The sequence below is a fragment of the Haemaphysalis longicornis genome, unplaced genomic scaffold, assembly GCF_048455015.1.
Source record: "Haemaphysalis longicornis isolate Haplotype H1 unplaced genomic scaffold, Haemaphysalis longicornis Haplotype H1 scaffold_5, whole genome shotgun sequence".
Lineage (NCBI taxonomy): Eukaryota > Metazoa > Arthropoda > Arachnida > Ixodida > Ixodidae > Haemaphysalis > Haemaphysalis longicornis.
The window spans coordinates 2,318,378-2,334,114 of NW_027526385.1; the positions used below are offsets into that span (position 1 = coordinate 2,318,378).

Genomic DNA, 15,737 nt, shown 5'->3' on the forward strand with positions numbered 1-15,737 from the left:
ACGAGGAACTAAGCCGATACGCAGCGGAGCTTTATCAGCACACACGCGCCGCCTTTGCGAGCCGGCAACGGCAGCGCCATTACTAAGTACCACACGGAAAGACTGCAGCGGAACTGTGACGGCAGAAAAATTAGTCGTCCGCTATGCGCGGCGCCGCTGCCAAAGCAGTCGTCCGGGAGCTCTGCAGGCCACGTAACCGATTCCCCCAAGAAGGCACGCAGGAAACTTCCCCGGCATGCAGTACAGGGAAAGCGGCGGCTAGGCTGTTTTCTCCTCCCCAAGATCGACGGCAGCCGAACGATGTTACGCCAACATGTCAGACCATCGCCTCCTATAACTATAGAGAGTCGATAGTCAGACTACTCCCACCGTGTACAGCCAAACCCGAATATAACGAACCCGGATAGAGCGAATTATGCTATATATCGAACAAAAATAAATCAGTTACGAAACTACACGCGAAACACATTCCTTATAACGAACTTCACATCTGATATATCGAACTCAGGGTGCCTAGAATGGCCGCCAAAATGCATGGTTTGAGATTTTGAACGGTCGCGACTTCTGAGCAAAGGCCCCGACTGAGACATTGCGCATCGTATGGAGTGACATGACGCCTGACACTTTCCGTAACTGTTTCCGACGCGCGGAACTCATGACGGAACCCGCCCAGTCAGCGAGTCCGGACCAAGGAGGTTAAAAAATTGCTGGAGTGGAAGTCTCCTATACCAACCAATGGGCTCGGATGAAGCCACCGGTGGCCATCTTGCTGGGGGCAAGAAACCACATGCCAAGTGCTTTGCAGCGGTCTTTGCGGACTTTCCCAGCGGTTCTAAATTACGTAACGGATTCTCAAGCTATAATTCAACACTGCGTACTATGAGGCGAGCCATGTCGGACGTCTCCGTATTGTTTTTTACCAGAGGAATTTCGTTAAAACTCAGATCTCCGAGTACACGCACATTGTTTTTTTTTTTTTCACCTTATAGGCTCATATATGCAGCTGCCACAAAGTAAAAAAAAATGCATAAGAACTCGCAAAGTCATTAACACGCATGTTCTTTATTGTAAGCTGTTCAAATGCAGAAATTGATCATGAAAGTTGTTAGAACAAAACCAATTGAGAGTTGCCACTGTAGAGTGAAAAACAGCAGTTATGGAACAAACTAAGTGACCATAAAATGCAGCATTTTCAGAAAAACAACACGAAACACCCAGATGCCAGTATTGTGATAATAAACATAATGGAGTGAAAAAAAACCGACACATAAAACTTTCATGAGGATGACAGTAACCAATCCTATTACGTTCATTGCATTGCTGCGCAACCTAACGCACAAATAAACCGCAAAAAAAGAACTAACAATTTTTCTGGTAAATTACACCATGAGATTACATTGCCGGTGACATGAACTACCGAAAAAGGATGAACTAGTTTGTAATTTGGAAAACAAAGTGTTTATTGTTTGAAAGAAGACAGACTTATGATCCAAGACATCCAATTGATAAAACATACTATCAAATGGCAAACAAACGACATTGACAAAAGACACTGACTCAGCATCGTTCGGAAACCTAGCAGCAAAGAAATTAATCGTTGAAGGCGCAAATACTGCGCGACACAATGCAACGGGCATGATTAGTTTGGAATAAGCTTGCACGCGTGCAACTGACGTGGGAAATTTGACTCCCGGCGCCGCATTCACACTGTTTGCACAACCGTAAGCCACGTACGAACCAACCATACTTGTTTTGATCGCGTTACATGGCGCGCACGCGAATCAACAACACTTTTTCGCGCACACACGGAACGCGCGCTGCAACAACTACGCGTCTTCTGCCCTAGCAAGATGGCGTCGCGGCGGCTTCACTTTACGGGCGCCCCCTCCACTCCAGCAATTTTTTTTAACCTCCATGGTCCGGACCAAGGCGGCAGCTCGCCAACTTTCCCGATGCTGTGACGAAGGGAGTGTCCTTCGAAGATTTCCTGAGTGTCGACGACGACGTTGCCGTCACTGTAAGCCCCTCGGACGCGGGCACGTCAGCAGCACCGTCGTAATGCTGATGAAAAGCACCGAGGAGGCAGAGGATCTCGCGAATGAAAGCCATCCGACGCTTAATGAAGTCCTTTCGGCAGTCGATGTCCTCCGCCAATGTTTCTTCGATATTGAAGGACACGGATTCGAAAATGTCTCGGGTAAAGAATGATGTGCTAGTTGACGCTGCCAATACGAAAGGGAAAACAAAAATCACCGCTTTTTCTGGAAGACAGTTACGGCGTTAAGGCGGAAAGTAACTATTATTTGCAACAAATTGGTTGTTTTGTGTATGGTAATGACATACTTTATTTTGTTGTTTCTGCATGCGGGGATGGCAAGGGGATTCCCGCGTATTGCGAACTCGTAACAATAAATTCGTTAAAGGTGGGTTTGGCTATATCGAACCATTGGATATATCGAACTAACCGTGGCGCATATTGCAGTTCGCTATAACAGGGTTTGACTGTAGTTCTAGAAGGGGAAAATACCGCGGTTTCACACGGCGAGACCGCGAAAAGAGCCACCTTATCGTTACCACCACAAACAAGTACACGGCTAGCAAAAAACAAGATGGCGTCAGACAATGGCAGTACCACGGGGTGCAGATGTCCCGTCAACTTCGACACCTGCCCCCGCGTGCTCCACGCCGCTAGCCAAGCAGAAAGACAATGCCCGCCGGTGGTCGCCGGGCGGCACGATTCGAACCTTTGCACAAGCGATGGGTGTTTGAACAGCTGGCCGCGGTGGCCCTCCCCGCCCAAACGACGTCACGCACCGCAGACGACAGGCGATGGCGGCCCCCGAAGCGCGGGATGAGGTAATCTTGTTGCCACGAAACGGCTCGCGGTGTCTAAATTGACGGCATCTGCGCAAATTACCGTCGCAGACGACGCGTATATGCTGCTAGAAGCACGCGTGAGTAGTCCCTCCCACACCCATGCGTGCGAAGGGAATGGGCTAACACATGGAGGAAAGAATGGGCTAACATGACCGACGGCCAACGGTTGCCGCGCTTCATTTCTGAAAACTCAGCTAACAGCACTGCGCAGTAAGTCATCAAACAACACCTCAGACATGCCAGTTGCCACGAGCGAGTAGCAAGACCGTATAGGCAAAGCTTGAAAACGCGTAACGGGACCACAAAGACAGGTTTGCCTCATTGCCACATCCCGGTAAGAATGACACAACCGTACCGTTTCACCGTACCACTTGAACGTGAACGTGCAGTTACCACATTGGTGACGCATGTTTTTACTGCTATCCCCTTGCCTCGGCGCTAATGTCTTGTGGCGGCCATGGTTCGAATGTTCTTTATTATTGCGTATTTTTTGTTCTTCGGTTAAAAACTTCTCGCGGTGCTAAAACGGAATCGTGCGAGTCACCAAAAGCTAGCTCTCTCAAATTGCACAAGGCTGCACTTTGTCGTCAGGACCCCGTTTAAAGATCGCCCACAGCGAAACCAGCAAGTTGTAACGCACGCTTGAAATCAGCCCCGCGGAAATCGTTTCGCGTGCCCATCGGATACCGCCAATGCAAACGGTTACGCGTTTGAAAACGCTTCTATCCATACTTACACTCTGGTCAGCATTTCTGGAATGCACGTCCCCTGTCCACCCCAGAGGACGAGGCGGTACACAGTGAGAACGAGACGCTGCCAAAGTGACACCCGCCACTATTAAATGTACATACGTAGCCGCCGACGAGGCGCAGAAATGCGTCGCTTTCGCTTCTAATCCACCACGCAGCCGGAGAGACGAATAACGCGACTGGCACCCAAAACCCGAAGCTAACCATTTTTACTCGACAACAAATAGCTGCAACTATAGCTGCGATGTGAGAAGGCTTTCCCACGACGGCCGGCCGTTTTTATTTTTTCACCGACGAATGCACACGTTCAGCTCCGCATTTTCCCAACCATCAAAAAGGGATGGGGGAGGCAGTGGGGCGAGATGGCATCGCAATTGCGCGAACGATGCGGAAACGACTTCCGACGTCCTCCGCGATCCGTAACACCCTCCCCCGCAGACGCATCGATCGACGAAATCAAAGTCCCACAGCGGGAATTTCAACCCCTACTCTTGGCGCAACCCGCAAAGTAGGCGTTTCGTAACTGGATAGCGCTCAGATTGTTGGACTCGAAAGAAGAAGCGCTCGCTATAACCTACTTTCACCGAGCGCAAGTAATCTTCGGACTGCTGCTGACGACGCCAATTCATGGCTAATCTTGATAGCCATATCCCTGTTTCGCTGCTTATCTGCTTTTCTGAACAATGAATTGGATCGAGCACCGGGAAGGAATTATCGGAAAGCTAAACTTGGCTGATTACAGCTAATAAGGTCCTGCTACGTCTAAAATGCCGTTACAAAATGATAAGAGCCCACTCGACCTCACGACTTTCCCCCCGGTAAAAAAAAAAAATCGGACACCTTCGCAATTGAGATGCGAAGAGTGAAGAAACGGAGGAGCTGGTGATCTTCACTAGCGTCGACTTGGCTTCTCTTTGGTCTGCCCATCTGACCGGTAGATCGGACGCTGCTGCCGCCAAGCCCACGCCGCCTCTCTCGACTATGGAAACATCTGCACGTCAGAGCTTAGGTCTTCACTGGACGCAGCCAATCCCGAACGCGCGCTCGTCGGACCCTTGCCTCCTCGCACACTTCCTAGCCTAACTTTTACCTACTCTCCGCTTAGCTGAGAACTCGAGCTTAAACAGCTCCGCATTTAGAAGCAATCATGTCGCGAGCTTTTGGCGTTGATCGGTTTAGCTTGGCTTCCGCATTCGATACAGCAAGAATCAAATCATCGCATTCTTTTATAACGCGCGCAGAATAAGCTGTGAACTAGCCTCGAAAGCTGCAGGGACGGATCTCAGTTCTTGATCGGCATTAGCGCGTTAGATGATCGCACGCTTTTGGAAAAAGCCCGCACGTGTAGGGTATTACTGCAGCGAAATGCTAAAATGACAAAAGTTTCTTTCCATTCATAATCGTACAGAACCGTACGGGACGTAGAAGGTTGCGAGCGGGAGGGGAAAATGAGGGGTGCGCAAACACTTCATTCCCCATCATAAAACTACCCAGCACCCGGGCCCTTCATTTTTGCAGGGCTGGCCCTGTGGGAGGCCGGCACGCTTCCACGCCGCACGAAGCTCCCTGTAAAGGGTACTTCGCTGCAACGACGCGGGTCATTCACAACAGCCGACTTCATGACGGGGGTGTGTAGCCCAAAAGAAGCCCGGAAATCTCGGTGCCGTCAGCGAGCGGCAGACTCCGCTGGCGCACATCCCCCGGCGGAGTGGCCGAAGACGTCAGGGTGCCTCCCGTGGGAATGGCAGCTGCCACCCAAGGCTACATCGCGCACGGCGTCGCCATTACTTGGCATTCCTACAGTTTCGTCTACCTTGGTTTTGTGGACACCTGTACACCCACAGCAAAGGCCATGACCCTCCCGGCCGCAGAAACAGTCCCTACGGTGCTGCAGACAAGAACTCAATTTCAACGGGCCCCACCAACGGCTCGTTCGCTGCACAGTTGGAGGCATCCGCAGAAGCATAATTGAAAGCCACCTCCGGTCAAAGTCCCTCCCCACAGGCCTCTGTCCTCGCCATCATATTCCCATTTGCGAGCGCCTCGCGAACGAAAATAGGTGCTGGCGAAAAAACCCGGGAGCCATCGCCTCGAGCATTCCAGAAATGCGGCAAAAACGAGGAGGCACGCGAGCGGGGGAGAATCCGGGTTTCGGGTCAAATTCCGCGCGCTGCACCGCCGCCAACGTGCACGAGGAAAGGAAAGCGCATTTCCTACGCATGGATTGTACCAACGGCGGCAGCTCAGACGAGTCGCCGCTCGAACGCACGCCCGTCTCTTCGGCCGTATGGGAATGACGAGGGACGCCAAGAATTCGGCCCCCATTCCCCCAGAGCGGTGTGTTGCGACAGCCCCGAGCGATGTATTGGCAATCTTTTTTTTTTTTTTTTTTTTTGATTGTAGGGTTTAACGCGCCGACGCAACGCAGGCGATGAGGCGCGCCGTAGTGGAGGGCTCCGGATTAATTTTGACCACCTGGGGATCTTTAACGTGCGCCGAAATATCGTACACACGGGCGTTTTTGCTTTTCGCCTCCATCAGAAAAGCGGCCGGGAATCGAACCCGCGACCTCGTGCTCTGTATTGGCAATCTTTAACACGCAGACACGAAGGGACACTGAAAAACCACAGGGCTTCTTCACTGGCGGGCCGCATCTCAGCGAGCGTGCTCTAATGTGCCAGGTCCTTGGCATGGCTCATTAACGCGCTCAAAGTTATCCGTGGCTGCGAAAAAGCAACGCTACTTGTTTAATGTTGCTTCAGTATTAAAAACAGAGCTCCAAGAGGTTTATTTGTCAGGAATTATTTGAAAGCTTCATGCAAGACGAACAAGAAAAATGGTTACCCTTTGATGTTGATATTGGCTTCAAAAACGGAAAGCCTAGTGGCTAGCCAAGCCAAGCACCACGTCTGTAGCGGCGCCCACAACGGCATGCGATCGTAGCGACAGAATGAAACTGCTAAAACGCGGTGGGGCGCGCGTCTGGAGCGGCCGTGTCCGAAAACGCAGGCAGGCCTGCTCGTCTGGGCGGCGTTTGCTTCTACGTCCGCCACATCACACGCGTCGGGGCCTTCGACAAGAGCAACAGCGGCGGCGGGAGGCAGGCGCCATTAACATTCGACCTTGCCGCTCGCGCCGAGGCCATCAGTGACGACACTGCAGGCGCGCACACACTGCGATGCAGCACAGCGGGTACACACGCTCACCGAGCACGGCGATCAACTAGCCGGCACGGGGAAAATCCGGGAGCACGCTCAGGAGCGGAGCGATAACGGCGCTGTGCCGGACCGCCCGACAACTGCCGGACCCAACAATTCTATCGCGTGCGCCCAGATTAGCCGCGCCAACGAAGCCGCCCCGCTGGGAAAGCTACCAGCGGACAAAAGCCTCTGTGGGACCCACCATATATGACTCACGGCACGGGCCGCTGTTACGCGTGCACAGACGCCACAAAGATATCGCTCAACACGAACGATACGGTTCGCCCAGCTCAGCAGATTCGAATTTCTGACCGACACCGTCGAAACCGCGCCCCGGAAACGCATTCTGAGAGTAACGACACCACGTGGGTGATACGAAAGCAGTGGCTACAGGAAGTCCACAGCTGAAAACGACCCGGAACTCTCTGCCAGGGCCCAGACGTCAAACGGAAGTCCTCAGGGGCCCTTCGCAGCAGGAATTGCGCAACGACCATAACCTTGTGCCCACAAGAAGCGTAGCATTGCCGTCTCTTTACGTTCCGTTTCGCAAAGTTTCTCCGCACCGACCCGGCAAGACGGATTCGGGCGCATCACTTGGGCTGAACTTGGAATGAGCCAGGCACAACTTGACGGGCCTGGGAATAAGTTGGTTGCAGAGAGCGCGCGTGCAAGCACGCCTCTCGGGATACGTGGGGACACATGGCGAAGGGGCGTTTGCCACACCATCGCCTTCAACGCCACTCAGCTGTGCGCGACCACTGTAGCCGAAAACGAGGCGAGGACCGAACGTGCGACTGGGCGTTTCGTATTCCACCTCGAGGCGCAACACACAGAACACGGAGCTGTTTACTATGCAGCCGCAAATTCCGCGCGACTCGCCACGGCCGACCGCGATCAGCGCGCACGTGTCCGCTGTTTAGGGTTACGATTCCGCGCATTTGTTCTGCACGCTGAAAAACCCGGGTCCCGAATTCGATGCAAAATCGCCCGATTCCATGCAGAAGCGTTCACCTCTCATCACTTGGACGTCCATGTTTGAGGAGATTATACAGTTATCACGGGGCACCGTTTTCAAGATCAGGAGACAATGGGTATGCGCTCCTCCTCCTCCAAGGTTTGCGGCTCCTCGGGGCGGCGGTCCCGTCGACAAGCAAGTCGCCCTCGAGAATTTCACTCTTCTGTCGTGGCGCGGGTCAGTGATTGCTTTTCCATTCTCTCGGTGAGAGCTCGAGAGTGCAGCAGAACAAGAAGTCGTAGCTCCGGGTGTTCAGTGCTTCTCCATTACCATTGATTGACAAGCATGGAGAATGCCGAAAGACGGCGTCGTACATTTCTACGCCCCGGGCCGCCAAGACTAAACAGCTGTTTGTCCTGAGCGCTTTCGGTTGGCGCCCATTGGCTCACTACACAGACACCGATCAGAAACACGCGCAGCTCACAGGAATTCCGGGCGAAGGCCGTCTTTACACAGCATCAGGTATATAAAGTTAAGCCCTTTCCTTCCTTTTTCCCGGGACATTTCTCGATATCCCGTAACGGTGCAACCGGTTCATCGACCCTGCGACGTGGCGCTGTTGGCGCCGAAGCGATGCTGAACAGAGCGGCGAACACGAAGACTGCTGCAGGAAGGAAGAACGCGGGCTGCGTCGGTTGGAGGGCAACGCGTCCTTGAACGGCCACTCTCGCCCTTTTCGCCAGGACGACAGGGAAGCCGCCTGCCCATCTTCGTAGTAGCGAGAAAGGGGCCCAACTCTTGCCCCCCCCCAAGGTGACATATCTCTGGTTCTTTCTACGCGTTGAAATGTTTGCTGCTAAGCCGACGTAGGTCTGCGCATATTATGGCGTGAGCGTCGATACGACACCGCGTCAGATCAAAGCACCGGTCGAAATAGAAGATTGTGCGGTCTGGCCCGCAAGGAAGAGAGAGTCAGTAGCGGCGAGGGTGAGTGTGGGAGGGAAAGAGGTTGCACCACACATGTATCGCAGGGAAAGAAAAGGAAGAGGAGGGGGCAGAAGTATGGGTTGAGGTACTGGTACAAAGGTGGTTGGGGCAGGAAAAGGATGGGGTTATGTGGAAGAGAAGATCTACCATCAGCGACCACCGCCCGGGAACGGGCAGAACTATCAGCGGGCGTTTTTTTTTTGTTTTTTTTTTCAAGAAAAATTTCATTGTTTGAAACGAAAAATCAGAAAACTCTACAAGTATTAAAAGAAAAATATCGTTATTACACACCTAATCATGCCCCCGTAATACGACCACTGACGCACAGTGTCATTTCCAATGTGTCGCCCACAACTCTCGCCATTTGAGTGTTCCACTTTCACATCGAGAGTATCGTAGCAAGTATACGTACCCTCTTGCTTGGCGCAGTGCCTTCCTTCTGTCACGGGCGATCCAGCAAGACAACGCGGAAGGAAGGGCGATCGCTGGCAGGCAGCTCAGGTGTCGCTAAATGCCATAGCGGCAACGAGATGAGCTGTACAACCAAATAGCACGGTTGCCGTACACTTGTAAAACACCCCAGCCCCAGCGTGCGAAAATTCGCTTTCAAATGCGGCCCTGTGATTGCCGCACCGCTCGGTAATTTCCCTTTGCACCACTGTCATTCGTTGTTTCTGAACTCGCGTTATCGCTTTTACCCTTAATGCATTTTGTACAGCGGGTAGGGCAATTAACTGACTGACGAATCACCGGAGCAGTTAATTATCCAGCTTCTCCCTCGCGTCGTCACACGCGGTCGGCCATTTTTAATCAAGCTTCGCGCGAGCTCGCAACACAATCTCCGCTTTTGACCGCAACTTCCTCGCGCAGCGCCTGCAACAGCCCAGCGTTGGGAGCGTGACGCAGACCGAGCTTGCGTCGGCAGAGCCAACACCGCCCCGATAACAGTGCATTAAATGGCCGCTTTCATCCCATCACCCCCCACGGTGATAACGCGCCCGGTTGAAAAGGGCCGCGCCGCCATTGTCCGAAGGTCGTCGGGTTAACCCGTTTCCACACGACTCGGAGTGTCCGAACGCGTTCAATGAAAACTCAGCTGTTTCCGCACAAATTCCGTATTCAGAATTAGCAGATCTGTGAAGGAGGCAGTGAATATGCACAACATTCGTCCGGCTTACACTGAAGCTAAATGTTATTGACCGAACTACGAAGCGAAAAAGGGTAAAGAACGCTCGTCGAGATACGCTTGGCCTAGAAAACTGAAATTCAGAGGCGGATGAATTCCACAGCGCCAGCCAGCTTCATTGCAGGTTAAAGCAAATATGCAAACTCAAATTGCACATTCGGTAAAGCTCGATGGCGGGCGAGTTGATACACAGCTGCACTTGTTACGTTAACAGAGACGGACACAGGAAACAAACAAAAGTATAGTGGAAGTATACGTTTTTTTTTTTTCTGTGCCCGCCTCTGTTAGCATAACACGCGCACCTTACCTTCAACTTTAGAGATGACAGGGCGATTTTTGCCGTAGTTCGGGTGACGAGCCTAATGAATTTATACTGCCCCGGTATGCGCTGTGAGACAATCTCGCAGATTGTCTCACAGCGCAGTGCGCTTCAGGGGCTCCAGAATAGGGGGGAGGCTCGATAACCCCTAGCTGTTCCAAAAAGAACGTGCCCAAACCTACCTGGTCTTGGCACGAATGACAAATCATGGCTTAAAAGAGCTGTCACTTAAAATAAATCGCCTTTCATTACAGATGCCGTTGGAAAAACCATTGCCGACTTATAAAAAAAACTTGCCATTTCAGACGCCGGAGAAAAGTCGCCGTTTTTTAGAAGGTTGTGTCTAGCGTTCCGTCCAGACGGAACGATAATCGAGTTCCGTCCAGAGGAAACAAAACTCGCGTTGAGAGCAGTCTTTCTTGATTTTTACCCAACCGGCCGAACTGCTACCGTTCACTGACTAGCCAGAATCACTGGTAATTAATAATCATTAATAATGATTACAGATGATCGGACTAACTCCAGCTCAATCCGGACGGATCTCCAAGCCGCCACCCGACGCCCGCTTCACAATATTTCAGCAAGAGCAGTCGGTCTTGATTTTTACCGAACAGGCCAAACCGCTTCCGCTCAGTGACTAGCCAGGGTCACTCAATTATTAATGACTGGTAATAATTACATTAGATCGGGCGTGACTGGCGATGGCTACGTCGGCCTTGGCTCCAGTGAGCGGGAGCGGTTCGGCCGCTTGAGTAAAAACCAAGACCGACTGCTCAAAACGCTACAACGTCCGCAGTCAGCGGCGGAACCTCTACACCAAATCCCAGGAGGAGGAATAGCGGCTAATCGGCTGGGATTGATTTGGCGCACCGTCTGGACGGAACTTCAGCAGTTTTTAGCGCTCCGTCTGGACGAAACTTTAGCAATTTTTAGCGTTCCGTATGGACAGAACGCTAAACCATCATCATCGCCGCCACCGTCAATTGTGTTGAGCCCCCCCCCCCCCCCCCCCCCCCTACTTTCAACACAATTCCGAAGCCACTGGTGTGCTATTTGCGTCCTTGCGACAATCCTAGCAGCCCCCTCCCCCCCAAACTCTGACAAGCCGGCCTGGAGCTGAGCGGCGCAACGAAGCCACTGCACCGGATTTATCGTTTCCCGGGTTTCAGCACTTCTGCCTTAACCAGAGTGCCGCCTTTCGATGAGGCTGCAGACAAGAGAAACAAACAAAAAATAAATAAACGAACAGCGCGCGACCTTGAGAAACTCCGCTTTGTGACGCGCGAGGATCAGGCGATTGCCTGCCGGAACAGCTGCGAGCTGGCGGTGACGCTCGCATACGTTGCGTTTGATGTTTCTCTTTCGTCCTGTTTGCATTGAGAGGCGGCGGCGCAAGGAAAACAATCGTTAAAGGGCGCACAATTAGGTGTGTGCTGTGTCTCGGCTTACGTACCCGGACACGCGGAGCGACAAAACGCCTACTCCAGCTCTCGGAGGTAACAGAAACCGGTTGCTGGATCATTATGACCCCGGAATTACTAGAACAGAGAGGACACGGTAAACACACCAATGGTGAAACAAAGCGACGTTGTACACTTGCGCAGAGTTCGCGGTTACCTTTGCTTGCTTTATTCTTAAAGAATTAATATTCGCATCACGCTTGAAAGACGGATTTACGAGCAGGTTAAAAGCGGAACTCCAAGCTTCATGCCGTCCTGCGCACTGTTGCGTCAGGCAAAAGCAGCAAGCCAACTGCGCGTTCGGAGCCCCTGCTTGGTGTGCCATCGCAAAATGCACGATAACAAAACAGCAGGGAAGTAGCTCAGGGCTGAAGCGGCGAGCCGGGTGCATAAATTGCGACTGCCCGCATGCCAGTGCACACAACGGACGTACCGTCAGAACAGAAGCCAAACGATCCGCATTGGCGGCGGTTCAACAATTCAGAGAAGGCGAGCCAAGCTCGCGGTGTAGGGCCCAGAATTTGCATCGCGTTTAGCGGAGAGCGACTTTGAAAGCTGGCAGTGTGCGGAGGCCTCGTCACAGGCGCACTGCAGAACAATCGACCAGCGGGAGGCAGTCGAAAAGGCAAACAAACATCCGCCCAGTGAGGCGGACGTCGCCGGAGCGCAGCTCCAGTCATCCGCGTCGACCACAGCGACGACGCGATAAGCGCGTTTCGAAGCGCGTCCGCGTCCCAAGTGCCTCACGCAGGCACCTCTCAGGGCGTCCGTTGGCTGTCCGCTGCGGGACGATTGTTGTTGACGGGGTCTATCGATTTTCGTGACTTCACCAGGGTCACTGCCCGGACAAACTCCTGCGGGACGTCAGCTCAATAAACCGGGCTTCGCAAGCCAGCGATCGGGTGTGGTGCGGACTGGTAATAAAGCAATCCGTAGGCTTACCGGACGCCGGGAAGGACTCCGTACTCCTGGGTACCGAAGCGGTCATGTTCACTTCAGCAGAGTCCGCCTTCCGAAGGTGCGTGGAAGAAGGATGACGCATCAACAAGGCCAATACTTGCGGTGCTGACGAAAACGAGGAAGTCGCGTTAGGCGCAAAACAAAGCAAACTGTTCACACGTTAAATTAGTGCAACTAAAACCGAAACGTAAAACGAGATCGCAGTGTTGCAGAACTTGCGCGTACCACCACCCCCTGCTGCTGCCATGGGAAGGGGGTGGATGTGATTGCAGCGCTGCAGAAAATACGTTTTTGGCGAGAGCGCAGTGGTGGCGCTACCTGCAGCAAGTTTCGCTTTGATGGCGCTGCATTTGGCAGCTTCTTTTTTTCGTTGGTTCACAAACACGAATACATCTAAGTCATGTCTAAATTAAAAACTTTAGGCAATTACAGAAGCCGCTGCAGCAGAGTGATATGGCGCGATGTGCACAATTCAATTGGCGGCATTTTTGAACACCTTAATCACGCTAATCCCACACGTGATTCCGGTCGCAATACGCTGCAAAGTGAACGTGTTTTAACATTACTCTCTACATACTGCGCTTGAGTTCCATGCAGTTAACGGGGAAAACTTCCGGTGGAGCATGGCCTACACACGCAGTTTTGAATCTGGAGCACAGGTCCGGCAACAACTTTTTCATGTTCACCTGACTCACTGAACAGTGAACAATATTATGTCGTCCACAAATCTCAAGTGGCTAAAACATTCCCAATTATTCCGTAACCCTGCCTTCCTGTCAAGCTTCTTGAATACGTTTGGCACATGCTGCAAATAATTTTGGCGACATGGCCTCTCCTTGCCTTGCTTCTTTCCTTGCAAGGGGCACCAAGGAATCCTGCCTGTGCAGTGCATCCTTCTCTGTCGTTCAAGAGCCTCAAGCAGTCAACCTCCATTCCATGACCTTTGAAAGCTTCCAGTACGGCGCCAGTGTCCAATTAACGAATGAAACACTTTTTCGTGGTCTGTAAATAGGTTAGATCTTTACACTCCACGCATTTTTCTATTACATGATTGATGACGTAGACATAATCAACTGTTGAGTAGCCTGCCCTAAATCCAATTTGTTCTCTCAGTTGTTGAAAACCTAGGCTGTTGCTTATGTGATTAAACCTTTGTACACAGCTTGCATGCAACATATAGTCTGATGGGCCTGTAAATGGTAAGCTTCTTGACATCACACTTGCGAATCATAATTAAGCTGGCATTTTTTTTCAGGCTTGGGGCACCTTGAATGTCCCGAGGCATTTATACTACGCTCGATCGAATGAAACTCTGCGGCCGAGCGTGGTCCCTGTGCAGTCGGCTTTGTTCACAGTGCACCAGCCTGCGGTGAAGAACCCTTCGCAGAGCCTCGAAATCGGCCAGTGTCGACACCGTGGTTGACGCAGCTATCAATGTAAAAAGGTTCAGAGATACTACACACTGATTGGAAAAGGGAGTGCGAAAGCATCATGTTTTATTTCAATCTATGCCATCCCCTACGTCTAATGGTAGGTCTGTAGGGTGTACGTATGTCATTGCCTGTTGCAAAATGCCTTATGTACCAGTGAATGTGCATTACGATCTTTGGCTGACTTGTTTCAGGACGCCAGTGATGCGAACAAACTATGGTACACAAATATCTGAACACCCGATCCCCACCTTTCTTAATTAACAAGCCCCCAGCTATTGCACAATTACTGCAACAACTCGAGCTAAAGAACCAGCAAAGCATTACTGTGAGTAATTTATTTCATGGGTTGTCCGCCCTGTTGTGCTTGCTGCTGTATTGTTTTTGAAAAAACATGTATTTTTGGTATTTCATGCATAGACTCTCATGTTTTGTATCTTTTCTATGTTTCACACCGTTGCTGTGCAGTGTCGCACATACACGGGAGATGGCCAACGTCAGGCAGATTCAATCTGACTTTCGCCTCTCCCCAGAGATATCGCTTGTGTGAACGAAACGAAATAAAAAAAAATGAAGGAAGATCACACTAACGCACAAGACTTGAAGGTAGTGAAGCTGTGTGCGACCTTCACTACCACTACAACAGTTTAAGTCCACGACTGCAGCAGATTTGCTGCTTTTTCGCTGCCGCAACGACCCATTTCTCCACTATTGCTGCTATAAGTGCGAGCTTCCTTCATTTTTTTTGGAAGTGATAATCACTGGGCATCACCTTGGAGGGGCGTACACTATGACGTGTATTTTTCGTTCTGAGTAAGTGTTGCCACATTTATGGCGAACGCTGGATTTTTTTGTTTTTTGTCAATCTCCCCAGTGGGTATGCTCGTGACAAACGTGTGCAGGAGACACTGGGTGGTCGTTGCGAGGCAGGCACGCACGAGCGCTAGGCATTTTCTTGGTTTTGCTAACTGCCAGGCGGTCAACGCGAGGCCCACGCTCACGTGCACGCGTTCCGCCATTTCCTGGCATTTTTAACTGCGGACACGAAGAATTACGATTAGCTAAACAACTTCACTGTTGCTTAGCAAACGCCTCCGTCACCAGAGGGGTACGTGTGTGGCGTGCATTACACGTGTCGCAACACCTGCGGTGATGTCAGCTGGTGGTGCTTTTAGCTGCTGCGAGCACCGACCAACTCCTTGCTGGTCGTGCGGAATTTCTGGGTTGACCCGCATCCTCTTCCGAGGCATACTTCAGCAAGCGACCACCTTCCACAGCTGCCGCTAAAGTGGGCACTTCCTGTTCAACGCACTAGAGACAGGAGCAGCAGCAGCAGAAACGCACCCTCTCATTACACTGGCGTGATCCCTTTCCCAATGCCTCCTATGGCCGAGAGGCATGGCCAATCACCCACGTTAGCCCTACATATACACCACAAGTGTGAACATGCACTGCTATTTTGTAGTTAGCATTGGCAAATTACTCCTGTAGGCCTCCAGTGGAGCCACTGTGTCCTCTCATTACCATTGCTACAATTATTTTCCTCTTTTTCCTTGCCATAGTATGAACATGCCTTCCTACATCTGTAATCCGCAGGCTAAATTTGCTCCTGTA

The 15,737-nt window shown here is 51.6% G+C and overlaps 1 protein-coding gene across 1 annotated transcript in view; it reads right to left on the reverse strand.

Moving 5' to 3' along the window:
* The window catches only part of Step (cytohesin steppke), a 49,236-nt gene extending 36,280 nt beyond the window's left edge, over nt 1-12,956 (reverse strand). The window contains exon 1 of the mRNA XM_077669769.1: nt 12,676-12,956. Coding sequence (XP_077525895.1) covers nt 12,676-12,775 — 100 coding nt within the window. The 5' untranslated portion in view covers nt 12,776-12,956. The remainder of the gene's footprint in view (nt 1-12,675) is intronic.
* Between the last annotated feature and the right edge of the window lie 2,781 nt (nt 12,957-15,737).